We start from the raw sequence: 19,970 nt of genomic DNA on the forward strand, positions 1-19,970 counted from the left end.
GTGACAGGTTTTGATGGGAAGGAGGGATGATATTGTCTCCTCTTTGTGCACACAAACCCTGTTCAAGGAGAAGGAAGAACAAGGGAATTTACTCATTTGTTTAGAAGGTTGTCTCACTCTTTTACAAACAGACTTTGTACACAGTGTTCAAGAAGTAGAATAGATGAAAATATATATACTGATCTGATACCTGAACTCTCATTTGGCTTTGTTTAAATTCATGTTCATTTACCATGAACTGTCCAAGTTTGCACAAGATAAGATTACTAATTCTCCTTAATTCCACTGTGTTCATCTCATGTGCAGATGATTTTATATTTTGGATAAGTTTACCAGTTTCTAACATTGCTGGATGGTAATCTCAGTGAGAAGTTCTTGTATTTTGTAATAAATTTCAGGTTATTTTGAGTCCATGTACAGATCTGTCAAAAAAAGGCAGTAACACTGTTGAGAGACTGCAGCATCTTTCCACCCTGAAGCTTCATCTGTGGGCTTGGCCTCAGACTGTATCCACCTCACTGGATACGTGCGTGTTATCTGACACATTTTCATGGTTCTCATTGTGAGTCATATGCTCCTGTTCTTCTTAAATAATCCATATGCAAAGGTACAGCCACAAGAAGATACGGCAACAGGAGACACCTTTGAGATCTGGATTTCCTAATTCTGTATCATATATCAGTATTTATTTATACTCCCTCCATTTACCTCAAAAGATTTTTGTGAGAATTATTACACATTATACAATAATACTACATAAAGCATAATACCACCAAGAACAGAAAAAGATATAAAAATGGAGAATGATTAAAATATGCATATGGCAATCTGCATTTTTACTGTAATAACAGCAGTAATCGCTTTACTTATTAAATTGATTTTTGTCAGCAGAGAAGTGATATGAATTAAGGAGTAAGATGATAAAAGTGTAGTGTAGACTGTGTTTGAAGAATCAGAACTATTTATGGAAATCCAAAAGAAACTGAAATGCAAAAAGCCCTCAGAAATAAAATCATAATTCAATGCATGATCTAGTGACAGATGTCAGCAAGCTTTAGTTGAAGTAAAAACTGTTAGGAGATAAAAGAATCTTAAGTTTGCATTCCTCTTACTCAATGGATTCTAGTTTATATAAGTATGTAAAATCAAATACTCTTGTAGAACTAATTTTTTTATATTCCCTCCACTGAATTTTTCCAAATATGCACTTCAGAGGACATAAGTTGTCTCTTCTTTCATTCAGTATTAAGTATTATACAGTATTCTGTAACCACCTAATATTTGTAGTTTACTTCATGATTATCATTGTGTGTTTAATTAAATTGTCTGGATTTCTTTTAATGGTAGGGTTGGACCAAGTTTTACGAATTTTCATTATCTGATCTCCGTGCTGGTTTTGACATTATTGATACACTGTTTGAGGGTAAGTCACTTCTTAAGGAAAGACTTCTTACCTCTGTAGTATAACCTTTCTGAATGTCTCTCATTTAAAATCTTTAGAATATTAAAACCTTTCACGGTAATTTTTATAGATTGGTTACTTTGCATTATTGTTTTGTTTGGAGTGGGGCCATTTTGTTTAAAGGTTGCTTTAAAGGTATTTAAATTTTTTACTTGTATCTTCATTGGAACATTTTCCCAAATACCAACACATGAGAGGGCTCTGAGCAACCTGATCTAGTTGAAGATGTCCCTGCTCATTGCAGGGGGCTTGGACTAGATGACCTTTGAAGGTCCCTTACAACCCAAACTATTCTATGATACTATGACTGGGTAGCTGGGTAACTCTGGCAGTGTGGGAGCAGTCTGACCCTGAATCAGCTGTGCTTGGGCTCCATCAGGCTTTTCTGGATTAGATCCAGACTCTGAGGATGTGTCTGTATCAGTAAACTGATATGGGCTGGATACAGGCTCAAAACTATTCCATGACCAGGTTTATTTTTCCCATATTTGGCTTATGCAGACTGACATTCTCATAGGCAGTGCTAAGGTAGGGTTTGTCAGACAGCAGAGCCTGGAGCCTCTTTCCAGTACGCAGCAGGTAATAGGTTACCTTCTTTTAGGGCAAAAGAGAGTTTAGCTGCATGTATTCAAGCCACCTTGTGACGTCTGACCTTGGGTTCAAGCAGGACCTGTCCTGTTTAACATTAGGAGAGATGTTGTATGCAGAGCTTCATCTTTCTACAACACTGAGATAAGGCTCATCACCAGTAAGCAAAGCTAGAAACACAGGGGGAATCATAATTCCATTTTTGGGTGGTTGGGTAAACCAATAATTTCTTTCTGCCAAGAACTATTCTGCTCAGCTTCTTGAATTCAGAGGAATAAAAAGGAAATACAGGAATGCCTGAAAGATGAAGTCTTCTGTCTCCATTCCTTCCCAGTGTGATCTCCCCCATGTATTGAATAAATGAATTTAATATGAATTGAATAAGAATGAATTCTTCATATTGAAACTCACTGTTAGAGCCAACTTCATTGTTCTGTTAAGTAGTGTAGTAAATTCTTAATATTGGTTAATATGAAAAGTTATTTTGAAATGATATAAAATGCCAAGACTTAAAAAAAAAAAAGTTAGGAACTGATCTTTAGAGATAATTTATGATAATTGATTAAATGAGATTTATGGATTATTAGTGTGTCTGGAATTGGACCTTAGTTATATAGACCTGAAAGAGGTTGAATCACTGTCACTGCTAATTATTAACTGTTACTGTGAAGATAACTTTTCCTACTAAGGAATGATTGAAGTGTTTAGAAAAAACAGTTATCACAATAAACCCCCTTAAACGAATTGCTGTTTCCTTTTTTCAAAGGACTTTAAGGACTAGCTTTCTGTACAAGCTTACACTTGCACATGAAAGCTGTAGAGCAGAGGTGTCAAACTCATTGTCACCAGGGGCCACATCAGCCTCGCGGTTGCCTTCAAAGGGCCAAATGTGATTTTAGGACTGGATAAATGTTGGAATAGTTACATTTGGCCCTTTGAAGGCAACCGCGAGGCTGATGTGTCCTCTGGTGACAATGAGTTTGACACCCCTGCTATAGAGTATAAGTAGATAATTGTCCAATGTAGTTATTTTGGACAACTGTGATGGAAGGGAGGGAACGTAAGTTACCTTGAACTTGTGGGATACAACTAAACCAGAGTAATCTAATTGCAACCTCAACCTGACCAGGAAGCTAATAGTAACATGCTAAGTTTTATGTGCTGTGTTGTGTGAGTTGTAGTGTTTTATGAAGTACCTATCCTATACCTCTTTGTGTTTGAAAGGTGACATTTCCCGTAATTGTTATCTATTTGGAGCATTGTCTGGTTTTGGTTCAATCAATCAGTTTACTTTATGAGACCAGGTGGTACTGTGTTGCAAAATAATGTATAAAATTTTGAACGGGGGAAATTCTGTTTATTTATGACAAAGGAGCACATAATTAAAATTTTAATAGTATAATTTCTGAAATGCATATAGCTAATTGGTTTATCTACAGTAAAAAGCACCTCAAGACTTAAGTAATATTTCAAATAACTCATTTTAAAGCACCGTAAGTTTATAGATGAAAAATATTTACAAACTCTGATATTTCTGCAGCTTTTATTATTTGGTAATACAGAAGAAAAACAATTAGAAATTATTATTATTTTTTTTTTTTAATTTCACTGAAGAACTACAAAGACATTAAGAAAGGCTTATAATGCAATGCTACCCATTAATGCAAAACTAATATTTATTAATTTATAGGTTCCAAAGATTTTCAGTGGGAATTTGTGCGTGGCTTGTTTGAAAATGCAATTTATGGAGGCCGTGTAGATAATTACTTTGATATGAGGGTTCTTCGGTCCTACTTGGAGCAGCTTTTCAATTCACGAGTCATTGGCAGTTTAAATACTAGAGGCAAGAAGATGACTGGTTTCCCATACTCCATCTCTTTACCAAATTCCTGCAGTATTTTGGTAGGTATACATCTTCTATCACCAATATAGAAACTAAAATAAGTTCTTTTCAAGAGTTATTCTTGGAAATAATTCCACAAAGAAAACCGGAGTTACAATCCAAAGGTTACCTCCATTTATTTACGACTCTTTTGTATGGAGCACTAACTCTTAAGTTTCAGAACTTTTCTGCTAGTCTGTTCGATGACCTTCTTTTTCTATGATATCTGATGGGACTGCGGTGCAGAGCAGCACAGCTATGAAGAATTGAGTAAAAGTCAATTTATGACAAAGGAGGATATAATTACATTTTTATATGACAGTATATTAACATAGTAGCACTCTTGTACAGACTGCTAAACATTCTTGTAAGTTCTGGATGAAATATGAATCTAAATAGATCTTATTTACAAGATATATCAGTATTCTGACATAATCTGGTAACATGCTGTAGAGAGTATAGGACATTTTATTTGGAGATAAATATGGATTCTGATTCTTCAGTACTATTCCTTTAATGTAAACAAGAGGGAATTCAACAGAGCCTAAAGAATTGATCTCTCCCTATCCTTTCACATACTATTGTTGTTACTGTTATTACGATTCATTTGCATTTTAATGTAGAACTCCGTGTTAGACCTGTAATATGACTTGACGTAAATGAAATTATGCCAGTTAAAATAAATTGCTGTTGTTTGGCATTCTTCACCTGGATTCTCACTGTTTAGGTTTGGGAGTTGTTTATTTTTTAATTTTAAATATGACTGTTATTTTCTATAGATGTGCCAAGTTAATAAAGAGGGAAGGAATAAACAAACCAGGTGGTCTCTGTTCTTGTAGATCATATAATGAAATAGATTAACCTTTCTTCTTGCCTGCACTGCATTTACTATCTCTCAATTTCTTATAGTTATCTGATTATTTATGTGAGAGTTTATACTTTTCTGTCTTAAATATTTTTCTGCAAGTAGTTTTGATTAGGAGAACACTAATAATAAAGCTAAATTTGATTACTTAAAAAAATGGAATAATATCTCTAACTAAATAATGTTCCCTCTGTGTTTGGTATAGAGATCTGGTACTGTTGTTATCTCTGAAGTGAGATGCTATTCTGCATCCCCAGTGATCATTCAAAACCTTTACCTAAATGATTTCACTTTCTTTGAGTGATAATATCTTTATAGATTTCAGTAGAAGTGAGAGCTCTTCATTTTATAACTATGTATTATACTCTATTATTCTAATTCCAAATGCCAAAATATTTTTCATTTTTTTTAATATATTGTCATTAATCTTTTAAGTTTTCAACAAAAGTATTGTAACTGCTTTGTGGAGACAGTTGTAGCATATTTTTATTTTCAGCTGGTAGCATCACAGTAATCAGAGTTGCTTTTTGCTCTTTTAGCGTAGAAACACTGTATAAAAAAGTTTTTATAAATAAAATCAAGAAATTTATAAGTAAGATTACCAAAATATGTCATGTGTTATATATTTATTTTAATCTTCATTTTATGCAGTTCGCTCAATGAAAATCTCTTCAGTATACACTGTTAATTTCATGAGCTGAAAAATTTCCATCAGTTATGTTTATTCTTTTCTTCTAATGCAGGATTATCGTCATATTATCGAAAGCCTTCCAGAAGATGACAAACCTGACTATTTTGGCCTGCCTGCTAATATTGCTCGTTCAGCACAACGTATGATCAGTTCCCAGGTAAAGTTACATTTTTCATTGTTTTCTGAATGTTTTATGCATCCAGTATAAGCTGGAGAATGCAACCACCTGTTCATAAATATGAATTTCCATGATAAAGTCACAGTAAATTGAGGGATTTTTAAAAATATGTTGACTTTTATCTGTAGAATATTTTAATATAATCATAGTTATCTTTAGTTACAAAGATATTAATTTAGTACTTAAATAAACAAAGAATTATTGAGAAAGTTTGTGATAATGTAATTCAGTTCATGCTGAAGAGTATCCACTTATGTAAGTAGTTTCACCAGTTGTATCTGTATTGTCAATAGGATAGTACTTAGAGCTGCTGTTCACTGCAAGTTACGGTTTTAGGTTTGGTCACCGAATTCTAATACAATAGTTTGATAGACAGAATATGGGTAACATTTAGTGCTTTTTCTCAGTGAGAAATTCTGAATAATTCTCCCAATAGTCAGAATTCTATCTTTACTATTAGAAATGTGATATTTTGAAAAAAAATGTTGTTCTCACTGGAAAATGGCATACAACTACTTAGGCATGTCATAATGAAATTCTCAACATAATGAAAAGTAAGTTTCAAGGGTTTTGTAAGTCTTGGTTTAAAAAATCACTAATTTTAAATATTTCCATTATTGCTTTGGCTGTAAGATATGGCAGATGGCGGTATCATAGTCAAGAGTTCTCAGCTGTCATTTAATTGCAGTCTAGTCCAGATTTGAATATATGTTTAATATGTGAAAATGCAGTGATCTCACTGCTGGAATAATAGGCAATGATCAAAGATTTTTTACGTATTTGCTTTAGAGTTGTGTTGGGTGAGTGACCTGGGTTACCCATTATGCTGGGCACTATTAATGGCACAGCTGGGGCAGCTGTTCTTCCCACCCCTTGTGGAGCCAGAAAATTCTGAGTGTCTCTCCTGTTCACCTTATAACTTCTATTTTGTCAGTCTGAGAAGGGAAATGTTTGAGTGATTTGAACTCTGGATGTCTTCATCATCAATACATTGTTTGGTTTGTTGGACAAAGCTTTTCACTGCTAATATTTTCTCACTTCTTTTACGTGTCAATTCAGTTGCCTAAAAATTGGTATCTTGTATCATCTGGAGATGCCCTAGTGTATTTAAGACATCTACTGGGAGCAGCCAAATATGACACAGGACCCAAATGAATACATTATCTTGTTGGGCCAACAGCTGGAAGTAAGGGGCAAAAATGGCACCAGAATCCAGTGTTAAGCAACTGATTCCCACTGCTTGTGTACCCTGATCCAGCCGAGCATGGACCTGGAAGTCCTGTGTCTTATCTGCCTGTCCAGAACAGTATCTTGGATAATAGAGTCTCAAATGACATTATGTGTAACAACTGAATTGAGCTGCTCATGCCTAGAGTCTAGGGAGGAGTTTGAGTAAGAAGAGGTTTTACCTCAGCTTGAGATGAAATTCGGTAATGCTCATAGGCAGATAAAAGTCCACCTTCAATTTTATTCAGGTTTGCTGGATATTCAAATGTTTTAGAGCAAATATGGAGCAAGTTTAAGACTTTGAGGCAAAGCTTTAATTCTTTATATTTTTTTCTTTGATTTTTAGCTAGGTCTGAATAAGAGCACACTGTTGCTGCATAAGTACAGTTAAACAGGACAAATCTAACTAGCGTTTAGCATAATTTATTTGACAGGTAAATTAATTGCAACAGATAATATGAAAGTTGATTGGGTTAAGAATCTTATGTCAGCATGATGAAGTGAACTGGTCTGTATATCAAAGCTTGCTTCAATTTTATCCATAGCCCTACCATGCTGTCTTATATAAGGATAAGTTATGGAGGGGGAGAAAATAAGTAAATTATGGAATCATGGAATACCAGGTTGTAAGGGATCTCACAGATTATCTGGTCCAACCTTTCTTGGCAAAATGAACTGGAAATTTCCTATAGTTGGAATTCCCTATTATCTCAAGACTTTGAATTATGTTTCTTTAAAAAAAGTATCTAATTGTTTGTTCACACTCACCTAGAAAGGGCTCCACGCAGAAATGTATTATAGGTATAAGACCTTTGATCTGTTAAAAAAAATAAAGAAAGCCTTTGAGTCTTGCATTTGTTGAATATCGGATACAGTATTGGCAGATTTGCCTATCTGTTCACTTAAATCCATAGCTGTATTCTCAAATTATTTGTTTTTTTATTAGCACATGAAACTATAAAGCTGTATAAAGACAGATTAGTAGGATGAGGGTGCACAGGTTAATCCACAGGGTGCAAGAACTCCTCTAGTACAAAGCCAAAAAATGCGCCCAGACTCAATGTAGCTCTGTTTGGTTTTGTCTTAAAATCTTTTACGTAAACATCAACTTTAATCGCTTTTGTTTCTGTCAGATACACTGTAGATTGCTGATGATTTAATTTATTTCAGCTATGTGTACATAATTTGTTATGAGCCACAGTTGTTAGAAAATGCTGTTATTGGAAAATAAGTCCTTAATTAACCTCCACAAAATCAGAAGAGATTCAGAGTTCCTGTGTGAAGTGAAATAGGTAATGAATGCATTTACATGCAGACCTTGTACTCTACTGAACTGGTCTGTCATAGCACTGATTATAATCTAAAACCTATGGATTGTAATCATGAAAATATGAGACTGCTGTAGTTACAGTTGTGTGAGATGCTTCTTTGTCATGTGAGAGATTTCTTCCTCCTTCCAGTAATAGTTTGTGGTACTTCTTTAAGTCTTAGGCTATTTAAGTAACAGAAATGGGAGATTTTTCTTAAATTGTGTTTCTACCTAACTACGAATCCTATTCCCATTCCATTTCAGACAGTTTGGCAGCTGTCTTAGATCCATAGATGATCCCGTGGTTCACAATTTGAAATGCAGTGATTGCCTCCTAACAGGAGCATTTCTCATAAATCCTTTACCAAGCTATAGCAGAGAAAAGCTGAATGAATAAGGTAGTAAGAAATAAGTTGCTGCCAGCTCAGTCACCATGTCTCTAGCACCAGAACAGTCACTGATTCTGTGCTAAGTATGTGGTATATTCTCTCATAATTTATGTCTACTGTCCCATATAGTTTCTCATCTATTAGACATACATACTTTGAAGTTACTTGTTTAAACAGCTGATAGGAATTTCGACTTTAGCCATGTGTTTAGGCTCAGAGATTTAAAATAATCATTGAGATATACACTGGTTTTAAGCAAATTGTTATTAACAAGTTATCAGTTAAAAATCTTATAAAATAATTACTAAAACAGGTAACACTATAGTCTATTCAATTAACGATGCAGTTAAACTAATGTAATTCTATTACAAGAAATCTGATACCATTTTATGACATCATTTCAATACACAGGATGGAATACTTAGATAATAGAAGTGTAGATTTTATATAGATTTTCTATTGATATATCTTTTTCATGTATAGGAATGATAGTTTCTCTTGCTGCAGCAACACTTAGCTGTAGCAGAAATTTGCTGCAGCACAGTGCAGCATTTTGCAGTTATGCAGAAATCTCTTCTGTAACCTCCCGCATTGTTAATGTTTGGGTAAACCTGAAACAGCGCTAAAAAGAACTGGACTCTTTTGGTAACGTTGCAAATATTGATTATATCAAAAACTGTTCCTTTTTTCAGCAGACAATACCTGTATTATTTTAATATTGGTAATTACTAATTGAATTGTTAGAAATTATGTCTCATGATGTTCGGGTGTAATTCAGAGAGGATTAAAACTGCATGCATACTGGTAAAATCCATTTTGTTTTTAAGAAAATATTTGACTTAAATAGATGTGATCTTTTTGGCAACATGGCTTACTTTTTTTTTTTTTCTGTATTTTATCTTTAGCTGCTTTATGTAGGTAGGTATGTAGGTGAATGTTATAGGTATGTAGGTAAATTTTTAGAGGCTGGATTTCTGGAGTACACTGCAGCCCTTCAGTTCCGCGTTACGTACTGTTACAACAAGCCCTTGACACAACATCCCTTAGGTTGAATATGGTCATGAATAACGTCCCATCTCTTGCTATGTTCCCTCTGCAGAATGGTGCAGTTATGATAGAAAAGAGCTGAGCTGGCAGTGCAGCTGCAGGAGGCAGCACAGCTCATCCTAGCTGTTTCACACCAGGTAGAGATTTTCTGTACAGCTGCAACTCCTTTCCTCACACTCAGCAAAAGTCCTCACCACTAGGTTACAGTCATATTCCTTTCTTCTGATAAACACTGTATTTTTGACTGCATATTGGCCTGTATTTGAGTGGTTTAATCTCACAGTTTAATATATAACCAATTATAGAGCATATGTCAAAATATGTGGAGGTTTGCTTTAGGGTTCCTATGGATGAGAAAGGTCTGTAATTTAGATCTGTCTCCAGTCACCTTGCAAGGTGGGCTTTTTGCTCCAGTGTACTTGCCTCTTATTCTAGGGACCATATTTCTGTTCTTTTATAAATTCCTATGAATCAATTTAATCTTTTATGATAATTTTTAATAGAACCATACATAAAGCATCTTAGTCAAAACAACATTTATCATATGTGAGAAACAGAATTTTTATGGACTGAAACAGAGAGGCCTGCATATGTATTTTTACACCTTGGAAAAGCACTAAGAACTGTCTTGTTCTGTGCAGGATTTAGCATGCCTGCAACTCATATGACTTATTGCCAGTAACCACCCTAGGAAGATGAAATGAAAATGCAGAGCCATTGTTTTGTTTCCCTCCTTTCTTTGCACAACAGACTTGGTCATTACAGGCACTCCTTAGAGAGTGTAGCATCTAAAGCCTTCTCTTAGTGTTGTATGATGCCATCAAATCTTGTTGAATATGCAGGCCATACCTGCATGTGACTATAGCCAGTAGCTAGTTGCTATGTATGATAAGTTGACCTATTAATCTAAACATTCTCCAATAATATAGTAAAGCATATTGTAAAAAAAACCATTCAGTAACTGACAGGTTATCCAACACTCATCAGGTATGACTGTCGATAATCAATATGGCTACCATTTAGTTTATTTAATGCTAATTTCTGCATTGAACATTGTGTATAACACTTTTAATATCTTACATTGGGAGTTCAGCATTCTTTTACACTTAGAGATTCATAATGCTTCACAGAGACTATCATGTGAGACAGCTAAGTCTCAGTAAGGTTGAAGAATAAGTTATTTTCAACATTTTCATGTCTCTGTATACTAGTACAACATCTTGATTCTTCTGTGTCCATCATCCCAGGAATGGCAAGTGGAAGGCAAGCCTGTAAACCTGCAGCTCTCTGTTTAGGACCTCCTGGGGGTGATTGTGCGTGCCTAATTGAAAGTTACTTTTTAAAATTCATGGAGGACTGTCTCACGTGAGCGAGACCCCACGCTGGAGCAGGGGAAGAGTGTGAGGAGGAAGGAGCAGCAGAGACAACATGTGATGAACTGACCACAACCCCCATTCCCCATGCCCCTTCACCACTTGGGGAGAGGAGCTAGAGAAGTCGGGAGCAAAGCTGAGCCTGGGAAGAAGGGAGGAGAGAGGGGAAAGTGGTTTTAAGATATGGTTTTATTTCTCATTGTCCTACTCTAATTTGATTAGTAATGAATTAAATTAAATTTTCCAAGTTCATTCTGTTTTGCCCATGACAGTAATTGCTGAGTGATCTCTCCCTCTGCTTATCTCGACCCACAAGCCTTTTCTCCTATTATCTCTCCCCTGTCCTGCTGAAAATGGGAGTGATGGAGCAGCTTTGGTGGGCACTGGGTGGCCAGCCAAGGTCAGCCCACCACGTCTTCAAAGTGCCTAAGGGCATCACAAGTGTAAAATAATCCTTTGAGCTTTAGATTGTTGAAGCCTCCACAGACGGTAGCTTCTTACCAATTTTTAAATCAAATACTATAAAATGATTTAATTGTAGATTTTATATACCAGCTAATAATCTTGACCTGTTAATGCTTATAACTTTAAATAAGTGGGTTCCAATTCACTTCAACTGAAGTTGCTGGGAATATTTCTCTTCTTATATTTTGCCCTTTCTAAGTTTATTTGCTTTTCAACCTGGCTGGATGTACTCTGCACTTCTGATGGTGCAGATTTTGCAGGAAAACGTCTTGCTTAGAAAATCTGTTTCAGACAAATTTTATATTCTCAAATATAATCCAAATCTGAACATTATTTTCTGTGGTAGGGTAGAGGATATAAAGTAATTTAGTTTTCCCAGATACATTTCACTCAAACCCAGCTGCATTTTTCTCTTTGCCTGTTTTGTCTCAGAGTGATGGGAATCGCTCTCACTTCTCCTTGTTAGCAACTCCATTATTTTTATTATCTGAAAGTAATTAGGGAAGGATGGTTCTTTGAGATACTCCTTTTTCTTTTAATCCTAGATATTTATCTCAGCTCTTTTGGTAATAATTGATTCTGCTTTTCTGTCCCATCTAACTAATCTCAAACTGTCTTTATGGAATCCATCTGGTATTCATGAAGGCACCATAAAGAGTTGAACAATTCTTCTAACTTTAATGTGCTTCTCTGTATTGTTAACAAGAGAACTGACTTGCTGTTTGACATATTTAAAGGAATGCCTTTCCCATCATGTTATACTCTAGGTAATTTCTTCCAACCTTCTGCCCCTCCATTTCCTTTTGAATTTCGGTCATCAGTGCCTGCCAAACTGAGTTCAAAGCTCTGCTTGCTAGCAGCAAGCCTGCTGGCAGGTACTCTTGTTACACTTTGTCACATGGATTCTGTCTGCCTCTGGCTGTCAATTTCTCTCAAACAAGGTGTCACAGCCATAAGAGTTGAAGTGAAGTCTGCAACATCCCAGCTCTTCAACCAAGTTTTGTGACCTGGTTGCATTGTCACATATGGTGCAGAATATCCCTCCGGTCAGTTGGAGTCAACTGTCCTGGCTGTGTCTCCTCCCAATCTTTTGTGCACTCCCCACCTTCTTGCTGGCAGGCTGGTATGAGAAGCTGACAAGTCCTTGACAGCTCAGCAACAAGAAAAACATCAGCGTGCTATCATAATTCTTATACTAAATCCAAAACACAGCACTATACCAGCTACTAGGAAGAAAATTAGCTTTAACCCAGCTGAAACCAGGATACCATCCGTCCTATTCTTTGACATCATGATTCAAGTCCATACTTCCTCAGCTTCCAAAACAGGAATGTGTTCAAAGATGATGTCAAAAGCCTTATTAGGAGTGTCCCTGCTCTTCCCTCATTTATGTAGTCATTTTATCACAGAAGGCAATCAGGTTGGTCAAGCATTCTTTGCTCTTGGTAAAGCTATTTTGCCTGTTTATGTTTGCCTTTTTTTCCCCTCTAGTGTTTGGAAGTGGATTCCATGTTGATGTGTTCCATGATCTCTCCAGGGACAGAGATTAGGTGGAATAGTCTGTCATTCCATTAATTTTCAATTCCATTTCTTAAGGCAGTCATAATGTTACCCTTAACCTCAGTAAGTATTTCCCCTGATAGCCTTGATTTTTCATATGCAGTACAGAGCAGTCTAGCCATCGTATTGACCAACAGCCATGAGTGAACCTTATTTGGATTTCATTGATTTTAGTAGAATCGTAGGATCATTTAGGTTGGAAAAAACCCTGTAGGATGGAGTCCAACTGTGCACCTGACACTACCAAGTCCACCACTAAACCACGTCCTTAAAAAGCACATCTATGTGTCTTTTAAATACTTCCAGGGATGGTGACTCCACCACTTCCCTGGTCAGCCTGTTCTAGTGCCTGACAACCCTTCTGGTGAAGACATTTTTCCTAATATCCAATCTAAGCCCCTCCTGGTGCAACTTGAGGCCATTTCCTTTCATCCTGTCATTTGTTACTTGGGAGAAGAGACCAACACCCTCCATGCTACAAACTCCTTTCAGGTAGTTGTGAACAGTGATAAGGTCTCCCCTCAGCCTCCTTTTCTCCAGGCTGAACAGCCCCAGTTCCCTCAGCTGCTCCTCATCGGACTTGTGCTCCAGACCCCTCACCAGCTTCATTGCCCTTCTCTGAACTCTCTCCAGCACCTCAATGTTCTTCCTGTAGTGAGGGGCCCAAAACGGAACACAGGATTTGAGGTGCAGCCTCACCAGCGCAGAGTACAGGGGGATGATCTCTTCAAGTATGTTCGTGTTTTCTAAGTAGACTGTTTCTCTTCCATTATTAGCTTCTCTTTTCCTTCCTGAACCATGCACAGAGACCATTGAATACTTCAGGCATTTATGTACCATCTTTTACTTATGTTGTCTCATACTTGTCAAATGCCCCATGTTTTCTTTGAACTTTTGCATTTGTTGAAATCTGTCTCACCTTTAGTGTTCCTTGCTAGTCTTATCTCCAGCTGGGCTTTGACTTCTCTAATTTCATCCTGAAGTAGTTGTCCTTCCTTCTCTCCTTCCTTCCTTCCTTCCTTCCTTCCTTCCTTCCTTCCTTCCTTCCTTCCTTCCTTCCTTCCTTCCTTCCTTCCTTCCTTCCTTCCTTCCTTCCTTCCTTCCTTCCTTCCTTCCTTCCTTCCTTCCTTCCTTCCTTCCTTCCTTCCTTCCTTCCTTCCTTCCTTCCTTTCTTCCTTTCTTCCTTCCTTCTTCCCTCCCTCCCTTCCTCCCTCCCTTCACTTTATTCCTCCCTCCCTCCCTTCCTTCCCTTGTTAAATGTTATTTTTTTTTGGTCTTCTAATCCATTGAGACACTCCCTGCTTACCCAAACAGTCATTGTGCTGAAAATACTGGTCTTATTGCACAAAAAGGTGATTTGTTCTGAAGCTCACTTAAAAATATTCCTTTATGTCCCTTTTTAGTCAGCTGAAAATAATGCGCTGCCTGCTGTACTGTCTCAAATTTTCCCTCTCCCTTATGCCCACTTCTCATAGGATTCTGCAAACAGTTCCCTGAATAACCCAGTGTCTGCCTTCCTGAAGTCCAAAATATTAACTCTGCAGTTTACCTCATTCCTGTCCCCAACGTATGTAAAAATATAAATAATAATTCCTGCCTGCATTTGCAATGTTGACTGTTTACCAGCACTTCACAAATTTCTTTCAGTAATGTCGTCATTAATAATACACCTTTTTCACATACATTTTTGAATCTAAAGTTATGCAGTTACAAATAATGGTATTAAAAGGTCTTCTGTGACTGAAAGGTTACTCTTATAATAATTCAAGTTAAAATGTTATAGGCTAGCAAGTCTCTCATGAAATTTATTCAAGCTTTTAAGACACAATTCCCATGAAAAATTTGTTGATGCATTTCTTTGACGTATTATAAAGCTCGCGTGTTTTATTTCTCATACTCAGTAAAATCTCATCTTGCAGATCACTGCTCTATAAATCAATTCTGATGTCTAGAGGACTAGAATGCACATTGTTACAGGCACTATTTAGAAGTGTGTGGAAATGACCCATGTCTATATTTCATACTAATTTTCTTGTATTCAAACTATGAAATTTCATACTTGTCATGAATGGCAGCTGAATAGTTTGAAACCTTATCAGAGACTTAACATATAGAAATAGTATTCACACATTATGTCTGGATGACTCAAAAATATTGTTATATCTGAATAGTCAGGTTTACAAAACCAGGCAAAAAGTATGTTGCCTGTGTACTCCATATGAATTATACTAGCACAGAAAACTCACACTGAATGTGCTCTTTTTATAGATGTAACTGCTTAAAGAGAAACAAAGTCTTTAATGAAATCCATTAGAAGTCAAAAGGAATTGCTCATCACACCTTAGGGTAGCTGCTAAATATAGTACTCATTTAAAATAATTACTTTTGCTGTTCTGTCTGTGCTTGAAGCTTAGAAATTTTGTAGAAAAACCCAATTATCTTTTTTTTTATAACCATTTATAAAAATTTTTGTGATGAATACTTGCTGAGTTAAAATGAATAGTAAACTAATAATGGAAAACAGAGTAGGGCAATCTAGTAAGGCAAGCAAGGTATGAACCAGGGTCAGGAAACAAGAAGTGAATCTTGCCTCATTGAATATAATTGCAATGATTTCATTGACTTCAGTAATAGCATTTTATCCTTGGGTTCTTTTTTTCAACTTCGTTGCTGACCTGCTCGTCTTTTCAGCAAGTAGTCAGGTCTTTGATTTTAGTACAGTTCCAATGCTGGTTTTTACCTTGTTAACGACAGCAGCAGAGACACCATGTGTAAGGGAGGGTGGAACTCTTGGGTTGCTGGATCATACTTGAGATAACACACCAGGCCTGCACTGCTGTTATTACCCAAGTCAGCTAAAGTGAAGTTAATCCGAGTATGTCCACCCAATATTACAGTCTACATCTAACTGCACTGGTTCTACTGTGCATAAAATGTGGTGTGTGGTTATTTTTCAAGGTTCAGTTGTAGTATAATGATAGCTGTAGCTTCTTGTGTGTTCATCAACAGACAGAATTTTTGGTTTCAAAGTCTAGCTCCTTAATGGGACTCTGAGCACTGGTTCCTAATTTTTTATCTACTGCTCCCCCATAATTCTGAACATGCCACATAGAGCAATATGAGTATAATTATTTGAAGGCATGCAATTGAAATTATTCTTGAACTTGTTATGTTGTTGCTGTAGATGTCAGGAAGAACATAAATCTATTTTCTTAAAATAATTTAGCATTTTTATAACCCTTGTATCAGCTGTGCAGAGCATGTAATTGCTGACATTTACGAAATACATCCCACATCACAAATGCATGACTAATAGGCTCTAGCAGAAATCGATGAGTAATGCCAAACCGCATATATTATTACCCTGCAATTGAGCAATTTGAGTACTTATGAGTTTTTAAAATGTGGGGAGGACTGTGTGTATACCTATGGTGTCGTACAAGAGAAATATGCCGTGCCACGTAGTAGAGTGGGAGCCACAGTACTGTGCTCTGCTGCAAAGCACAGCCCTTACCACTGCAGGGAACTGGTGCAGGACTTCAAGTGCCCTTATTAACTGCCATAGGATTGGTGCTATTCATATGAGAACATATTGGTACTCTACATGTTTTCTGTTTCTAGCCTACAATTTTTCAGTTTTCTTAAGTTTTATCAGGGTGTGTAATTAGCAAAGGTCAACAACCTCTTCTAGCCTTCCTTTCGGCATTGTGTTCTCCAGGTGGTATATGTCCTGGAGACCTTCTGCAAAGTAAAGCCCTTAGTTGTCTTTGTGAGTATGTGTAACATGAACACTGACTGGGTCAGCTGTGGGCTTGTGCAGTCCATTGGCAGCATCCTGCTGATTTTCTTTCCTCCTCCACTGAACCTCTGCTCTACAGAGGATCATCTGGCATCAAAGGTGTATGATCCTCTTCTGTATAAAAGAAGATACAGGTGGTGGCAATATCTTCCCTCGTTTGCTTTGTATTTTGGTTATGAAGGCATGTATCTCTGTAACGAGTCCAGTCCTACTCGCTGAGTGAATGAGCAGCTTTGAGGTGACCTGGAGGGAACAACAAAAGAGCGAACGTAGACCTGCACTGTTTCTCACTCACCCACATGCAGTGTGAATGATTTGGTTGGGAATGCCATTGAAATACCCTCATCCTAACAGCCTCCATGGACCCTGGTCTTGCAAAGAGGGTAAGGGACGTGCGGAAACTGACAGTCAGAGAGGTTCCATTGGCAGCTTGGCCTTAGGCAGCTTTCACAGCAACATGAACTACTGCAGCCAAACTACAGGGAGCAGTATGGAAACATGTAGTTCTGTCAGAAGGCACATCAGACTGAGACCTGTCCTCTCTTGTGACACAATGAAGACATAGTTGCATTGTGCTGAGTTACTGCTTTCCCAATATTTACCAAAGTGACTATGTTATAACTTCATATTTTAGTTTGAGCTGTAAAGTCTTATAAAACCAGAAATATCTCTGTGAACAACTGTGTAAAGGGATATATTGTTCAATTTAGAGAAATTCAGCATAGAATGGTTTCTGTGCTAAGACTGCATCCTTTTAAAACTGGCAGATGGCAGTAGAGTATCTCCTTTGGCATTGTCTGTAGATTTACTGAGAGGAGTTTGTTAGCTTTTTCTACAAAAACAAAAATCCTTTTATCTGTTACATCATCGTGAAAATATAGCAGTTATCTGACTAGCAAATCTTTTCTATTTTGTATTCCTAGAACAGTTATCATATTTAGCTCAGAAATCATTTATCCTATATTTTTTTTTTTAATTCATTGACAGAATTTCACGACATAATTTTTGGCTTTATTGCAGTCCTCTTTTTGAAATTGTAATGCTATGTGTAAAATTTGACTTTGTCATATAATTTGTAGGGTAGATTGATTATGAAATAAATACAAGACTTAGATACAAGCCCGTGTTTGTTATATATTGTATTTGTGAAGCAGCAGTTTCTGTGGTAGCTTTAAGTTATTGAAGGCAAGACTTTTTCCTCATCTTATGCATGAGTAAAGATCAGAAATAGGTTTTGTCTTCCTAGAAATCTGTTTTTACAGGGGTCCAGGGAATGAAAAGTTAAAATCTTGACATTTCCTAATTTTTATTTCTCTGTGAATTTTTATTTTAATTTTCAGGTCTAACGTGATTTTCTGGTAGTTCCATATGAGGCCACATTGCCTCATTCATTAGCTTTATTGCTTTTCATTCTATTTATTATCTCTCTTAATTTTTCTAAATGTGTGATTTTTTTTTTACTGTGGTGTGTTGGTCAATATCATAACAGTGTATATCCACAGAAATGCATAAAGTATGCAACAGTTGAAAGAGCTGAGATACTCTATTAGTTTAATAACTAGGTATATAAATATTGACATTTTAAGTTTGACTACCCCACCTTTATTAATATATGCAACTTATATTTTTCTATGCTGAAAATGCAAAAAGCCATAGTGTATGAATTTTCCACTAAGAATGGAAAAAATACTCAGTAGCAGTTTCTGTATGCTGTTCATATTTATTAGATGCAGTGTTCACAAATAAATTACTCTATTGAATTTTTATATAAATACTGTTTTTGATTAGTTTACCTTACTTAAAAGAGGAAGGTTCTACAAAGACTGAAATGTACAAGTTCTGAATATCTTCTCACCCCTCTTTAAATGGACCATTATTGGTGATTTTTTTTCTGTTTTGATTACCGTTCTTTCCATCCTTCTCACATTTTCAGTGATGATATGTTTCACTGTTTTGTGATAGATTTTTTCACTCTTATCATTTTTTTCAAAATATTTAGATATGTATTTGGACTGGAATAGCACAACATATAAGAGCTTTTAGTGTATAATATATTAAAAAGACTATGTTGAGGTAACAAAGGTGGGCATTCAGAGGTTAGGTATTTTAAATGTACTCTTATTGTGAGTACCACATTTTATACAACTGTGATTAGATTTTCAGTTTCCTTAGTGTTATAAGTATATACATAGCTGCTTGGTACGTTTCCACACTAGGGTGCAAAGGATATGATTCAGCAAACCTCAATGTCTGCATCTCTGCTGGTCGCGTTCAGTGTCTCTTTGTGGTCACAGAAGTATCGTGTTTGAGGCATGATTAATCTCATCCTAGAATAAGTATCTGAGGTTGATAATAATTTGACCTGATGGTAAGACAGCTATAGTGTACTGAGAGGAGCTGAATTCTTCTTGACTTTTTAAGTTAGATTTCCAGGAAACAAAAATCCTCATTCTCATTTCTACAACATAGACCCATCTGAGGTACTTATGTGAAGAACGTAGGTTTCCTATGTACTTAGTAGGAGCGACTTCAGAATGACCATTTATCCCTCTTAAGATCTGTCTATTGATTATGTAGGGAGGCTAAGGTGACAATCTTTGTACTTTATGTAATCTTTAAGTAAGTACCTGAAGGTAGGTGAGGTGCATTTGTGCTTGTCTGTTTTAAATATTATTTCAGTGACTATGTACGGTGCGCTCTCTCAACCAAAAAGTTACTTTATCTCCTTAAATACAGATTCCTAATCATATTCCCTTTGTCAGCTAATTCAAGGTCTCCTTTTAGGCACTCATCCAGTCTGTGTTCTCATTCCCATCCTGACACCTTACAAAGCCATTTTTATCTTTCATGTGGGCTCCAGGAATGTATTCCCTATATGCCTTCTTTTTTGTTTGTTTGTTTTAAATCCAGTTTCCCTTCTAACTCCAAACTTGTTTTTCTTCCCCAGAGGTGAAAACAGGTCGGTGGAGTGACGGCAAACATAACATGTAACCTGAGAGACATTTGTGATAGGCCCGGTCATTCTAGTAGCGAAATACATCCCACTCCTATTGTATTCAGATCATTCACAATCTTAATACGTTCTTTGTCCCACTCTGTGCATATGACTCTCTTGTTTTTACAGGACATAAGCTG

The 19,970-nt window shown here is 36.4% G+C and overlaps 1 protein-coding gene across 3 annotated transcripts in view; it reads left to right on the forward strand.

Annotated features, from left to right (window-relative positions):
* The window catches only part of DYNC2H1 (dynein cytoplasmic 2 heavy chain 1), a 166,287-nt gene that overhangs the window by 102,578 nt on the left and 43,739 nt on the right, over nucleotides 1–19,970 (forward strand). For all 3 annotated transcript variants that reach the window (XM_065047277.1, XM_065047353.1, XM_065047417.1), the window contains exons 80-82: nucleotides 1,348–1,423; nucleotides 3,741–3,952; nucleotides 5,541–5,645. In XM_065047277.1, the coding sequence (XP_064903349.1) occupies nucleotides 1,348–1,423; nucleotides 3,741–3,952; nucleotides 5,541–5,645 (393 nt within the window). The remainder of the gene's footprint in view (nucleotides 1–1,347; nucleotides 1,424–3,740; nucleotides 3,953–5,540; nucleotides 5,646–19,970) is intronic.

This window comes from Columba livia, chromosome 1 (assembly GCF_036013475.1).
Source record: "Columba livia isolate bColLiv1 breed racing homer chromosome 1, bColLiv1.pat.W.v2, whole genome shotgun sequence".
Taxonomy (NCBI): Eukaryota; Metazoa; Chordata; class Aves; order Columbiformes; family Columbidae; genus Columba; species Columba livia.